This window comes from Solanum dulcamara, chromosome 6 (genome assembly GCF_947179165.1).
Source record: "Solanum dulcamara chromosome 6, daSolDulc1.2, whole genome shotgun sequence".
Classification (NCBI taxonomy): Eukaryota; Viridiplantae; Streptophyta; class Magnoliopsida; order Solanales; family Solanaceae; genus Solanum; species Solanum dulcamara.
Genome location: NC_077242.1, coordinates 10,687,645 through 10,699,949, shown reverse-complemented (window position 1 = coordinate 10,699,949; position 12,305 = coordinate 10,687,645). Strand labels below are relative to the sequence as shown.

At 34.0% G+C, this 12,305-nt stretch overlaps 1 protein-coding gene across 1 annotated transcript; it reads right to left on the bottom strand.

Annotated features, from left to right (window-relative positions):
• Nucleotides 1-6,238: 6,238 nt before the first annotated feature.
• On the bottom strand, nucleotides 6,239-10,507 carry LOC129891920 (plant UBX domain-containing protein 4-like). Its single transcript, XM_055967409.1, has 4 exons — nucleotides 9,969-10,507; nucleotides 8,605-8,878; nucleotides 6,864-6,959; nucleotides 6,239-6,774 (listed from the first exon to the last, which is right to left on the bottom strand). Exons 1-4 carry the CDS (start codon nucleotides 10,400-10,402, stop codon nucleotides 6,394-6,396), a joined length of 1,185 nt encoding a protein of 394 aa, XP_055823384.1. The 5' UTR covers nucleotides 10,403-10,507; the 3' UTR covers nucleotides 6,239-6,393.
• Between the last annotated feature and the right edge of the window lie 1,798 nt (nucleotides 10,508-12,305).

Sequence of the window (12,305 nt, the reverse complement as noted above, 5' to 3'; positions counted from 1 at the left end):
TTTGTGGTACAGATCACATGCTATGTCTTCATTGGCTCCACCTGGACCTGAAAGTTAAAATTTTGTAATATCATATGCCTCTCTGCATTAATCTATCTCAAAATATTTGTTTCTAATAAATAAAAAATATTCTACATACAAATATAATTCCAACAACATATCTAGTGTTGTCTTACAAGTGAGAGTGTAAAAAATAGTGTGGACACAAAACTTACCCCTATCTTGAAGCATATATAAAGAAGATGTTTTCGATAGGCCATCGGTTCAAGAAAATAAGCTATCGACAATGTGTCAAGAAAAATGACAATTTCAAAAGCAATGTGTCAAGAGATCGAAACGATAATTTCAAAAGCAAAAGTGTTAAAATATATAATAAAAACTACAACCAAAAAAACTCTCTCTGCTTTGGCTCATTGCTCAGTACACTAAAAAAATGATTGAATGTGTAAACTAAAAAAATCCAGCATAATTCCTGTGATGAGATGAAAAAGTCACGAAACCCACCAAACATGAAGTTTCGTATCGCGGAAAATTTCTTCTCATCAATTTTTTTTTCTAAACAACATAATCCCCTGATGAGATGAAAAGGTCAAGAAACATCATCATAGAAACTTCGTGCCGTTAAGATATCTTCACAACATTAAGATGTTATTGTTGTTGATTTTTGTTGTATTGTGAATGGGGATGTTTCGCAGAGAGGAGTCAATACGGTTACAGGGCTTTTCCAGTTGAGGGGGGCGACCATTAGTTGTTTGTAATTAGTGTGGGTTGTGACTGTTGGAATTAAATTTAATTACAATATTAAATGGATTGTAAAAATTAGGTTAAAAGGAAAAAAAAATTATAAAAAGATAAATGACAATCCTCGCCTAGGAGAGTGCCACATCACCAACCTAAGGATTCTATTATATATATATATATATATATATATATATATATATATAAAAGATAGTTGCAGGTATGCAAAGTTTAAGAGCCTTGGAGTTCTCTTGTGCAGAAATATTGTCGCCTTAGTTGCTAGAGACTGTTGTTGGTCACACTACACTCCAACTTGTACACTAGTTTCCATTTGCCTTATTGAGCTTATTGGTATTTTTTTTATAAAAAAAAAGATTAACTAAATGGAAGATTTTCCTAATCTCATTCTCTCTTTTTCTTTCCTACAAAAGGTTCTTTGATGCCTTTCTTACCTCTGTTTTTCTTCATTAATTGCCTGATCAAATCAGATTCAAATAGATGGGGGACACAATTCTCTAAAATCATTTTGCAGCAAAGGATACTATTCCTCACGATTGAATGTTTATGGTTGATTTCGGACTTATGATTCTTCCTAGAAAATACATAATATTTAGTTATTGTGTACAAATGCCATCGTATCATATGTAAATCATGATGAATAATTTCCAGCCATGATGGATACAAACAGAACTAGCTACACATAAGTCAAGTTGTACTGACAAACATTTGCAATACAAATAATTAATATTTGCTTATTTTTTACTTTTAATAGTAATATTGGCATGATCAACAATTCCCCCTCTGTTATAGGCTCGTAGAACGATAGATGCTTCATCAAACTCTTGATACACACTTAAATCGATGATTGGGGCTACTAGATAGCGGGCACTTTTAAACCATCGGTTCTTTCTTAACATGTATGTAAGTGTACATGAAAAGATGTAGCCCCGGGTCAAAGCCCCAAAAAAGAAATAGCAAAAATTAAGGATATATACATGAGAACTACAAGCGAAAGACCGTGGTTTTTCTTCAAATGTAAAGTAGATGAAGCTTTTAGAAGTGTTTTTAAGCCCAATAAGTGTAACATTAGTGTCTGCAATTAGAGTAAAACAACTTGATACAGAATTGTGTAAAGAATTACTACTGTAATTAATGAAACTAGCTGCAATTCATTAAACATTATAATAACAAAGTAGCAGTATATTCACATATAGATAAAACAGAGCAAGTCCAAGGAAACCCCTATATTATACTCCTTAATTTACACTGATGAATTTGTCACAGAATTCTGTTTCTTCTCATGCCAATATTTGATCAGTTCCTTTTCTATGGACTTCTACTGTTTCAAAGTTTGGGTCAAAACACATCTTGGATCATCCCCCAGTCTTTTTATAATAGAGGTCCTTGTCGATATTAGTTGATATTGATTACTTGATGCAGCTGAGTCCCTCAAGATTTTCTTCAAAGCCTTCGTAGATTCCACAGTTTTTTTTCGAAGGGACAAGTGAATGTCAAGTTTAAACATCTCATCTTCCCGTTCGCTTGGAAAGATTTAAGTGATCAAGTGTTTTCTGCTTAATTTCATCACCCCTATTCTTAATATCCCTTTCCTCTTTCTTCAACTTACCTGCTTCGTTTTCTTCTTTTTAATTCTCATTCTTACCCTAAAGCAGCGACCGAAAGTCATCCACTAAATCTTCATTTTCATCGCCAAAGATTTCTGCAATTGCATTATAAGCCCCCTTATTAGAAAGTTTGCCTTGTGTCAATGACCTGATGGTCTTCAAGTATGGACCAATAACACCTTGTTCATCAGGAAAGCGTTTCTGCACTTTATTTATAAAATCAATGCAAGGAATCAATTTTTTTAGGTCGGGTTGAATAACACAACCCTCTTGGGACTGGCAAGGAGGTAATGTTGCTCGAAATTATGGAGGCAAGAAAATTCGATACCCAGCTAAATCAAGGTGGGATCGAAAGAGATTTCCAATTCGGAGATGACACTAGCAATATCCAACTTGTTAATTGAATAATCCCTCATCACTCGGCACAGAAGCGCTCGTAAATTTGTGGGTGTAATTGCATACGAACGGATGAAAAAACATGGCAGCGGCAAAATCCATTATTTCTAAAACACCTTAGAAATTTAGTGGAGATATGTGTGAGATTCTTTGATACTTTGAGAAGGGTGAATAGAACTATAGATGAATTCGTATTTATAGTGGTGGCCCTAAATTGATATTTCTTGTTCTAATGGAACTAGGATTTCAAATACTAATCCTACTCTAAATGGGGATTAAATATTTTCTAGTATTTCACCGGGGAAAGATTTGCATATGCTTCTCGGTATGTCTTCTCAATTTTGTTTTATTTGTTCAACAACCAAAAATTTCGATAAACGCATTTAAAGACAGTGATAAAAAATATCGCAAATATTCAATTACTTTGGATTCAATATTATGTCATAAAAATAAAACAATTTTCATTCGATATTCCAAAAGGATATAATTTTCAAATTCACATGAAACATATGTCCAATGCACTTGATTAGTTTATTTAGTTATAACTTAAAACAATATAAGCGAAAACAGCTACAGAGAGCAAGCAGAAGATGATCTTGTACTAAATAGTCCTAGGAGTATTTACTTTTATCATTTTAGCTTATGCGTTCCAATATTAGGTTTCGTTTCATTCTGTATTAGAAAAAATAATTCATACATTAGCTTTGTATATTATTAATATTTTATTTGATGTACTTTTTTAATTTATATATCACACTCTATTTGGTATTATGTTATGTATAACTAATACATCACAAATCATATATGATATCTTTAATGTCAGTGTTTTTAATGCATGCATTAGCATGGATAAAGACATTATTGCACCTCCAAACTTTTTTCACATTCTTTACACCGTATTTGTGAAGGATTTTTTTTGTAAACAAGTAATTTTTTTTAGAAATTATACAAGGGCGGTTCAACTTAATTGGAGGCCTAAAGCGAAATTTTAGTTAGGGACCTAAAATCTAAATAAACTTCATATGTATTTATTTATTTTTCTAACTCTTTAGATGCATATTATTACTTAATTAATATCTTTTTTATAAATGATTTTCGAATGCCTGTTTTTAATTGTTAGTTTTAGGTAAGATTTTATCAATTCAATGTTGAAAAATATTTTTTTCCTAGGCAATTATTATATAAATTGTTAACATAATTCTATAAGTAATAAGTTGACAAACTTTTAAAAAAATAAAAGTTAGAACTATAGAATTTGATTCAAGAAGTTGATGACTTGGTATACTCTGCTCTAATATGTTTGTTGTAAATTGTAATCAGTGGCGGAATCAGGATTTTCATCGAGGGGGTTCAAAAAAATAAGTAAACACGTTAATAGTATCTATAAATAAGCAGATCGGATCGGGTCATATATGAACGGGTCGAATCAAATATAAGCAACTAGATAAAATTCAACTTTAGCTCAACACTAACAATAAAATAGAGAAAATACGCGTTTGACATAATATTAAAATCAATATGAGAAAATGTGTTTTTAAAATTTTAATTATGGATTCTGTCGCCGTCATTGTTGTATAAATACATTATTCAATTTTTGAAACTAAATAAGGAACACAAAAGATTATACTATCCAAAAAAATGTATTAAAATAAGAGAAATAATTAAATGAAAGTTTAATAATGAGGATTTTCTTAATTCTTGATTTGTACGTTAAATGCATATTTTTTCTTAAGTCGTGGTCACTAATCTGTGGTAGAAGGATAAGAGAATACTTCCAAAATCCAATCCTATTTATTTAATCTTACTTATAATCATATTATTCCTTAATCAAATAAAAATTAAATGTTTGACTTAAAATGAGTATGAGAGAATTTTTTAAAAAATTTTAAATATGAAAACTCAAAAAAAGTTATAACTTTTACTTAATTTTATAAAAATAGAAATTTTTTTATTGTAAAGTGTAATTCATTTTATGTTGTGCTCTAAAATATTAATGTAAAATAATTAAACACATATAATATAGTTTAATATTACAATATTGGGGTTGGACGTTTCATTTATTAAGCAAATAAATATTAAAATTGGCTGAAACTAAAATATGAAAAAATAATGTTGCTACCGGGGCTCGAACCCGCATACTTAGCTCCAGAATTTGCAATTTCATGAACCCATTTACCGCTGGACCAAGTCTTTGGCTTGTGTCCAGGGGGTTCATTATTAAATATATACTCATAAACCAATAAATTGATTCTATGCATACAGTGTAATTTTTCGACGAAGGGGGTTCGGATGAACCCCCTAGGATGCATGTAGGTCCGCCCCTGATTGTAATGCTTGAAAACCTAAGAAGAAATAAAAACAGAATTCATAATTCATTTGTTCAACACTTTTCGACTATTGATTCATTTTTTTGACAGTGTATTACTCTAACTTATCAAAGATTCCCCAAGATTTGAAGAAAAAGAGAGCAAAAAGAGTTTAAAAAAAAAAGATAAATAATGTGAGTGTTAGCAAAGAGAATATAAGAAGGCAAAATAATATTTTCTTCATTTTTTCTATTCGAATGAAGTTAAGCAAAATAAAATAATATATATATATATATATATTACCTTGTATCATAAATAACTAATTTTTCTATAAAAAATTAACACATAATTTATTATTGGTAAAAATTGAGGGCCTAAGGCATATGTCTTAAATTTTATAAGCAAGAGCCGCTTCTGAAATTATGCAATGCATGTTATTTATAATACATCAAACCAATAAATCAATAGACTCTTGTGGTCGGGCCCTTTCCCAGACCCTGCGCATAGCGAGAGCTTAAGTGCACCGGGCTGCCTAAACCAAACAACGGGTAAAAGATAATCTAAGCATAATTAATATCAACATTACTCCCTCTATTCAACACTATTCTTGTACATCCTACCAAGTGACCCCTCAGTTTCACCAAACCCTCTTTCTATCGTCATTGCTGTAACTCAGTATCTTGCATAGAAATTTGTTCAGTGTAGACCACTAGAGCTGCCTTATAAATGCCGTTCAATTCATACTCGCTCCTTAGTGTGCCTTCTGTTAGAACTAAGGAAAAGCTGGGAACCAGAACAATACTTGCAACACTAGACCAACAGACAGAGGAATGGATAACATTATCTAAATAATGGATTTGCCCTATATATAATAGTTGCTGCTGCATGCTAAGTTTGAGAGCTAGGACTACCGCCGCTTCGCACAGATTCTAGGCAATAACTGCCCATGGTGCAATAGGCAATAACACAAACAATATACCCAGTGTACTCCCACAAGTAAAGTGTGGGAAGGATTACATGTATGCAATCTTAAGACTACCTAGTGAAGATAAAGAGGTAGTTTCCATAGACTCTCAGCTCAAGTAAAACGTATCAAAATTATGGAAAGAACATGCAATATACAAAAGGCAAATTTTAGACAACGGAAAGTAGAAGGAACTTTCTGAATGTTGCTCAACTTCAAAAGAGAATTCCATTAGTAGGCTCCAAGAAAAACGTTATCTAGCCCTACTTGTGACTAGGAATGTATGTGTAGTTCAAATATAGCATTAAAATCAGCACGGTTCTGGGTGCAACTGCAGCAGATATAACAGAAAATGTGTAACCAGCTAAAGTTTCTGAATCACAACCGAATTGGCTAGGCCAGCTTGCTCTACTGTCTGGTCCAGATCAGAGAGTTGTTTGGGAGGAAAGCCCACTGTCTGCAGTTGATAACTCCTTGATCCACCAGGCCTTGATGCATCAATAAACCCTCGAATATCCCTGATTGTGTGTTGGTAGTTAAACCGAGAAACCATCCGTGTACCATCTGCCAACCTCAGTTGAATTGAGGTTGATGGCTGTGACTGATCAACAACTAGGCCTACTGATGGGGATGGAGCTGCGGTGAATGACGAGATAGCACCAATTGAGTCTACTTGTTCAGCATTGCTAGTGCTACCTAAAGTTCTTCCCATGCCCTGAAATAAAGCACGACGCTTCTCTGGAACCTGCAAATAAGAAAAAGAGCGTTACCATGAAGGACATAGTTTTTAAAGCGTAATTGAGACCCTTTGGTAATAGAGGAATAAGGACGTACAGGGCAGTCCTCCTCTCTCCTTGTCAGATTAACTCGGACAGATGTCCTCCTATCTTCTGGCTCAAGTTCTTTGGGGCACTCAGACTTCCGGATACTCTGAATTACACATACCAAAATATTAAGAGAAAGTGTGGAGAAAGAGAAAAACAACACAGAAAAAGCATAAACCAGCAAAAGTCATTGGTGGTTCTGCCTAATAAAGACAGCATGAAATTACATCAGAGAAACAGTCATGTGAAAAATAGTTAATATGGAGTATCAGGTTTTAGTGCACTATGCAAAAGAAAAAGGAGTAAGAATTAAGAGCTTAATTTAACATTAAGTTTGACAACCCATCACCAAAAAGAAAAGAATAATCTTTGTTTCACATTATGTCTTCATTTTGCCAATGTAAAGATGGTTTAAATTGTTGATGACATAAACGGCCATCAACATGAAAGATGCAAAACACAGGATTTGACTAGGCGAGGACACAACATATGGTTTTCCATATGTTTCTAAGAAGCACGTAAGACGCCCTCAAATTTAGTTTCTCAGCTCCTTCCGGTAAAAGATAATGGATCTCCAAAGAAATTCAATACTATAGGCACGGACTTGCTTCAAAATTCACTACCTTAGATGAGATCACCTTCTATACACATCAGAATACTTGGGTGATATGTTCTAAAAACGTGTACAAGCTTGTTACTTTGATTCAAAATTTCACTTTCAGAGAAGAGTTAAGTCGCCAACTTTAAACTGAGGTTGAATATGGACAACACGATTAGGAACATAACAGTTATGTAACTAGAGGTCTGACTCTGAAGCATTCAAAAGCAAACAAAATGTTTGGCAGATAGGGTAATACTTATTGCTTTAGAGGAGGGAAACCATCCATTCAGTTGTCACCCATAGCTACAGGAAGTAGCTTTATAGCAGACGAAGAATAGGAGAAACAACATAATCTACAAAACACTGTTTTTCCAACCGACAACATGCCTCTTAAATCCTTTTCCTCCATGCACAAAAACTTCAATAGTAGCAACTTTTGAGATGTACAAGATAAATAGTAAGCATGAGGAGTCATTTACCTAATCCGAAGGCCACTTGTATATGAGAATTTCTAATAAAAACCATGACCTAATTTTCATGTAAAGTATCCATTTTTTTTCAAGTTTTTGTGTTTTATAGTTTGAATAATGCCATCACATCAACTAGTTTTAAATGGAGCTTTTGACTTTGAAACTGAAAGATCCAAGTTGAATTTATTATGCTACAATTGATTTATGGTTCATTAGTATTGTGAAATGTGCACTTACGCCCTGAAGCGCATGCAAAACTAGTCGAGCGATTTGCCTCGCTTAGCGAGCGCTTCAATGTTGTCATCAAGGCACTATGACATGTTTTTCCTTGCCAATGAGTGTTTGCAAGGAAACAATTGACGTTTCACTTTACCATATTGTTTTTCAATTTCTTTGTCCATATTACAATTATTAGACTTGGACTACACATACATATTTCTATTTTTTTTTCTCATTTGCGCCTTTTTCATCTGCGCTTAACGCCCCAACACACCTTAGAGCTTTTTTGTGCTTTTCGCCTTTGATAATACTGTTCACATCAGTTGGTGAACACATTTACTAACAAAAGGAGGTTTAGTTGACTCCGCTGAGGAGAACCACAGCATGTGCAGTGAATGTAGAACCAGAAAGATGAAGAACTATAGGTAACATTGAAAAGGTAAATTCATGACTGACATTACCTCTAAGAAAGAGGTATTTTCTGGATCATCAAACCTCCGCAAGGGTCCATCATCTATAGTGAAACCATTGGTCCAGAAAGTGATAGTATGAGTAACACTCTCAGGTGGCTGAGGAGCAGCTGACACAGTCTCACCCGTAAGTCTTCTAGCAGTTCCAATAAAGCTTCTAGAGCCAGATGATGCAGGAGGTCCTTCAACAGTTGCATGTTGCCTAGCTTGATCGAATATTGAGTTCACATCATTTGCCTTAGATGGATCTTGAACAAGCATTCCGCTACAAAAAGACTTTGATCAGCAAATTACTAGTGAGAATGCACACTGCATCTCTATAATACAAGTCTGAAATATTCAAGTGTATCCATGTAACAGAACGCCTTAGGAATACGAATTATGCATTTAAGATGTTTGCTTTCGCCGTCTTAAAAAACAGAATAAGGAATTGGATTATGCAACCTAGTGACAAATGAAAAGGGAGCCTGTAACTAAAACAATCTCCGTGTGACATGGACCAGAAACAAATTCTTATAAAGCACCACATGTTTAATTTTCTTTTTGATGATGAGCAACTTTTTCATATTCCAACATTTATAAAAATAAATAAATATATGAACAAAACATAAAGCCCTTAAAACCGACCCCAACCCATATTGTGAGATTGATAGTAGTAGGAATATTTCCAATATTTACACCACGAAATGGTTAAAACAGGTACCATACAGGACACACTAATAGGGAAAAGGAAAACACATTGAACCCATAAATTCAACTCGACTCCATACATCAATAAAAAAAAATTGAACCTGATAGTGTCTCAACTCCAAGCACCTCCTCCTTATATACTAGGTCAAGGGCCCATTGGCTAAGACGGTCAAAATTGCCAAGGCAAACATGTCACATTGATAAGCAACAACATCATGCAACATTGTCATATCAAATTACACATATCAAGACACTTGAGGGTGTCACATAGTGGTCAATTAGATAGAATGAAGACTATGGAGACCGGGATGCAAATCCTGGTAAATACAAAAAAAAGTAGATTATCTGTACTTAGTGGGAGGATGCAGGAACCCGGTTGCATAGTCAAGGTCAAGTTGAGCAGACACAACAGTTAATTAAGAATAAACAGGAATGATAAGCATACTGACATCACAATTTTCACATATTCCTCTTATCAAAACCTCAAATTTCTCAGTAGTAAATTCAAAAATTATCATACTCAAAACACTTTCTCCAATTCTTACTTAAAAACAAACTAATGTAGAACATCAATATTCACTGCCGATCCTTTATTAGTACTAACCAAATAAGAATGAAGCAATACAAAGCCAATAGTAAAGTAGCATTAGTATCAGTAGTAATACCTTTTCTCTCCGCCGGTATAATACTCTTGAGGCTCATCGGAGTCACTACCAGACCCAGTACCAGGACGACGATTCAGATCAGACAAGGAATGAATTCCACCAGTTCTCCTCCCAGCAGCGCCGCGGCTAGAGGTTGGAGGGTTTCTAGGTCGAGGTGGAGACGGAGATCGCGAGCGCGACGGAGAACGGCGTTGCGCGGCGATGTTAGTGGCGGCGGAAGCCTGGGAAGGAGCTTCATCGTCGTCATCAATGGTGGCGGCGGCGGCGTCGAAGGTATTGTTCTCGAAGAAAGTAGAAACAGCAGCATCCAAATCGAAGTTATGGCTTTCAAGGAAGAAAAGGGCTTCGGGTTTAGAAGCAGAAGTGATCTCACAGAATGTATTGACAAGTTCTTCTCTTTGTGCGTCGGCGGCGAGATTTGCTTGATTTTCCATTTTTTCTGAATTCTGATGCTTCTTCGTCTTCTTCTCTCTTCTCTTCTACTACGAAAGTAGAGTTTTGGTATATATTCGTTTCTTCCGTCGAAGAATTGAGTATTTCTTTTTTCCTCCTTTATTGGAGAGGTTTATTACTTTCTACAGTCAAACATTGAGTCTCGTAAGCAAAAAAGTTAAATTTAGGTATAAGATTGTGTTATAAAATAAATTAACTTAGCAAAATAAAAAAAAGATAGTAAGATAAAAAAAAGAGTTGAGAAGATATCAAAATATGTAGTAATTCCATAATGCATAAGGCTATTTATAGCCAAATGTGCGTCAAAGAGAAAGATATAATAACAGAAACACAATGATGTTCATTTAAGTGATAACATTATTATGTAGGAAAAAAAAAAGAAATATTAGTGGATAGGAGAAAGTGATAATGGACAACCACAAATTCACAAACTATTTTACAATACTCCCCCTTGGATGTCCGCATGTAATGTACCTCATTAAAATTTTTACAAGAAATAATATATATAGTTATACTGAACACTCATAGATGTTGTGACTCGTTAAAACCTTACTAGGAAAAATTAAGTGGGAAAAATCCTAGTGAAGGAAAAAGAGTACACACATTTGGTAATACGTCTTGATTGCTGCCTCATTAAAAACCTTACCAGGAAAACTCAATGGGACAAAACCTTGGTTAAGGAAAAAAGAGTACAACGCGTATTTTACTCCCCCTGATGAGAACATCACTTAATATCTCGAAGACTATGCATTTCAATTTTGTATCTCATTTTCTCAAAGGTTGAAGTTGTCAATGTCTTGGTAAACATATCTGCTAAATTTTCACTTGAATGAACTTGTTAGACATCTATTTCACCATTCTTTTAAAGATTATGAGTAAAAAAGAATTTTGGTGAAATATATTTTTTTCTGCTTCCTTTGATGTATCCTCCCTTCAGTTGAGCTATACATGCAACATTGTCTTCATACAATATGGTTGGAATGTCTCTTTTCAAAGAAATGTCACATGTTTCTTGAATGTGTTGAGTTATTGATCTTAATCAAATGCATTCTCGACTTGCTTCATGAATGGTTATTATCTTTGCATGATTTGAAGAAGTGGTAACCATAGTTTGTTTTGTTGAATGTCATGATATAGCTGCACGACCACATGTAAATAAATAGTCTGTCTGCGATCGATCTTTATGGGGATCAGAAAAATATCTTGCATCTGCGTAACAAATTAATTATGACGTGCATTCATTTGAGTAACACAATCCTATATTAATGGTCCCTAGAAGGCATCTGAATATATGCTTAATTTCATTCTAGTGTCACTAAATCTTGCTAACAAGATTACAAGGAAAACTATATCTGATCTATAATTGTTGGCAAGATACATTAATGCACCAATTGCATTAAGATATGGTATTTTAGCACCAACAAGTTCTTTATCATTTTCATGATGTCGAAACGGATCTTTATTAATATCAAGAGATCTCACTACCAATGAGGTACTCAATGGATGTGTTTTATCCATATAAAATCTTTTAAAAATCTTTTCAGTATATGTTAACTGATGGACAAATATCTCATTTGCAAAATGTTCAATTTGTAGACTAAGACAAAATTTTATCTTTCCAAGGTCTTTCATTTCAAACTCTTTTTTCAGACATTTTGTTCTTTCGGAGTTTCAATAATATTCAAATCATCAACATATACTGCTATTATGACAAATTCAGATCCAGACCTTTTCATAAAAAAACAAGGCAAATTGGATCATTTCTAAACCCTTCTTGTAGCAAATATTCGCTAAGGCGATTGTACCACATACGCCCTGAAGCTTTATTGAAATTTTTTTTCGAGAATCCTTGTATGCTTCAGGTACTTTGAATTCTTCAAAAAA

What these genes read in the sequence shown, in the direction of transcription:
- LOC129891920 (XM_055967409.1), bottom strand. Translation starts at nt 10,402, where the DNA reads ATGGAAAATCAAGCAAATCTCGCCGCCGACGCACAAAGAGAAGAACTT. An exon ending in TATACCGGCGGAGAGAAAAG is followed by an intron (nt 8,879 to 9,968) that starts GTATTACTACTG and finishes GTCTTTTTGTAG; the next exon opens with CGGAATGCTTGTTCAAGATC. An exon ending in AAAATACCTCTTTCTTAGAG is followed by an intron (nt 6,960 to 8,604) that starts GTAATGTCAGTC and finishes TGTGTAATTCAG; the next exon opens with AGTATCCGGAAGTCTGAGTG.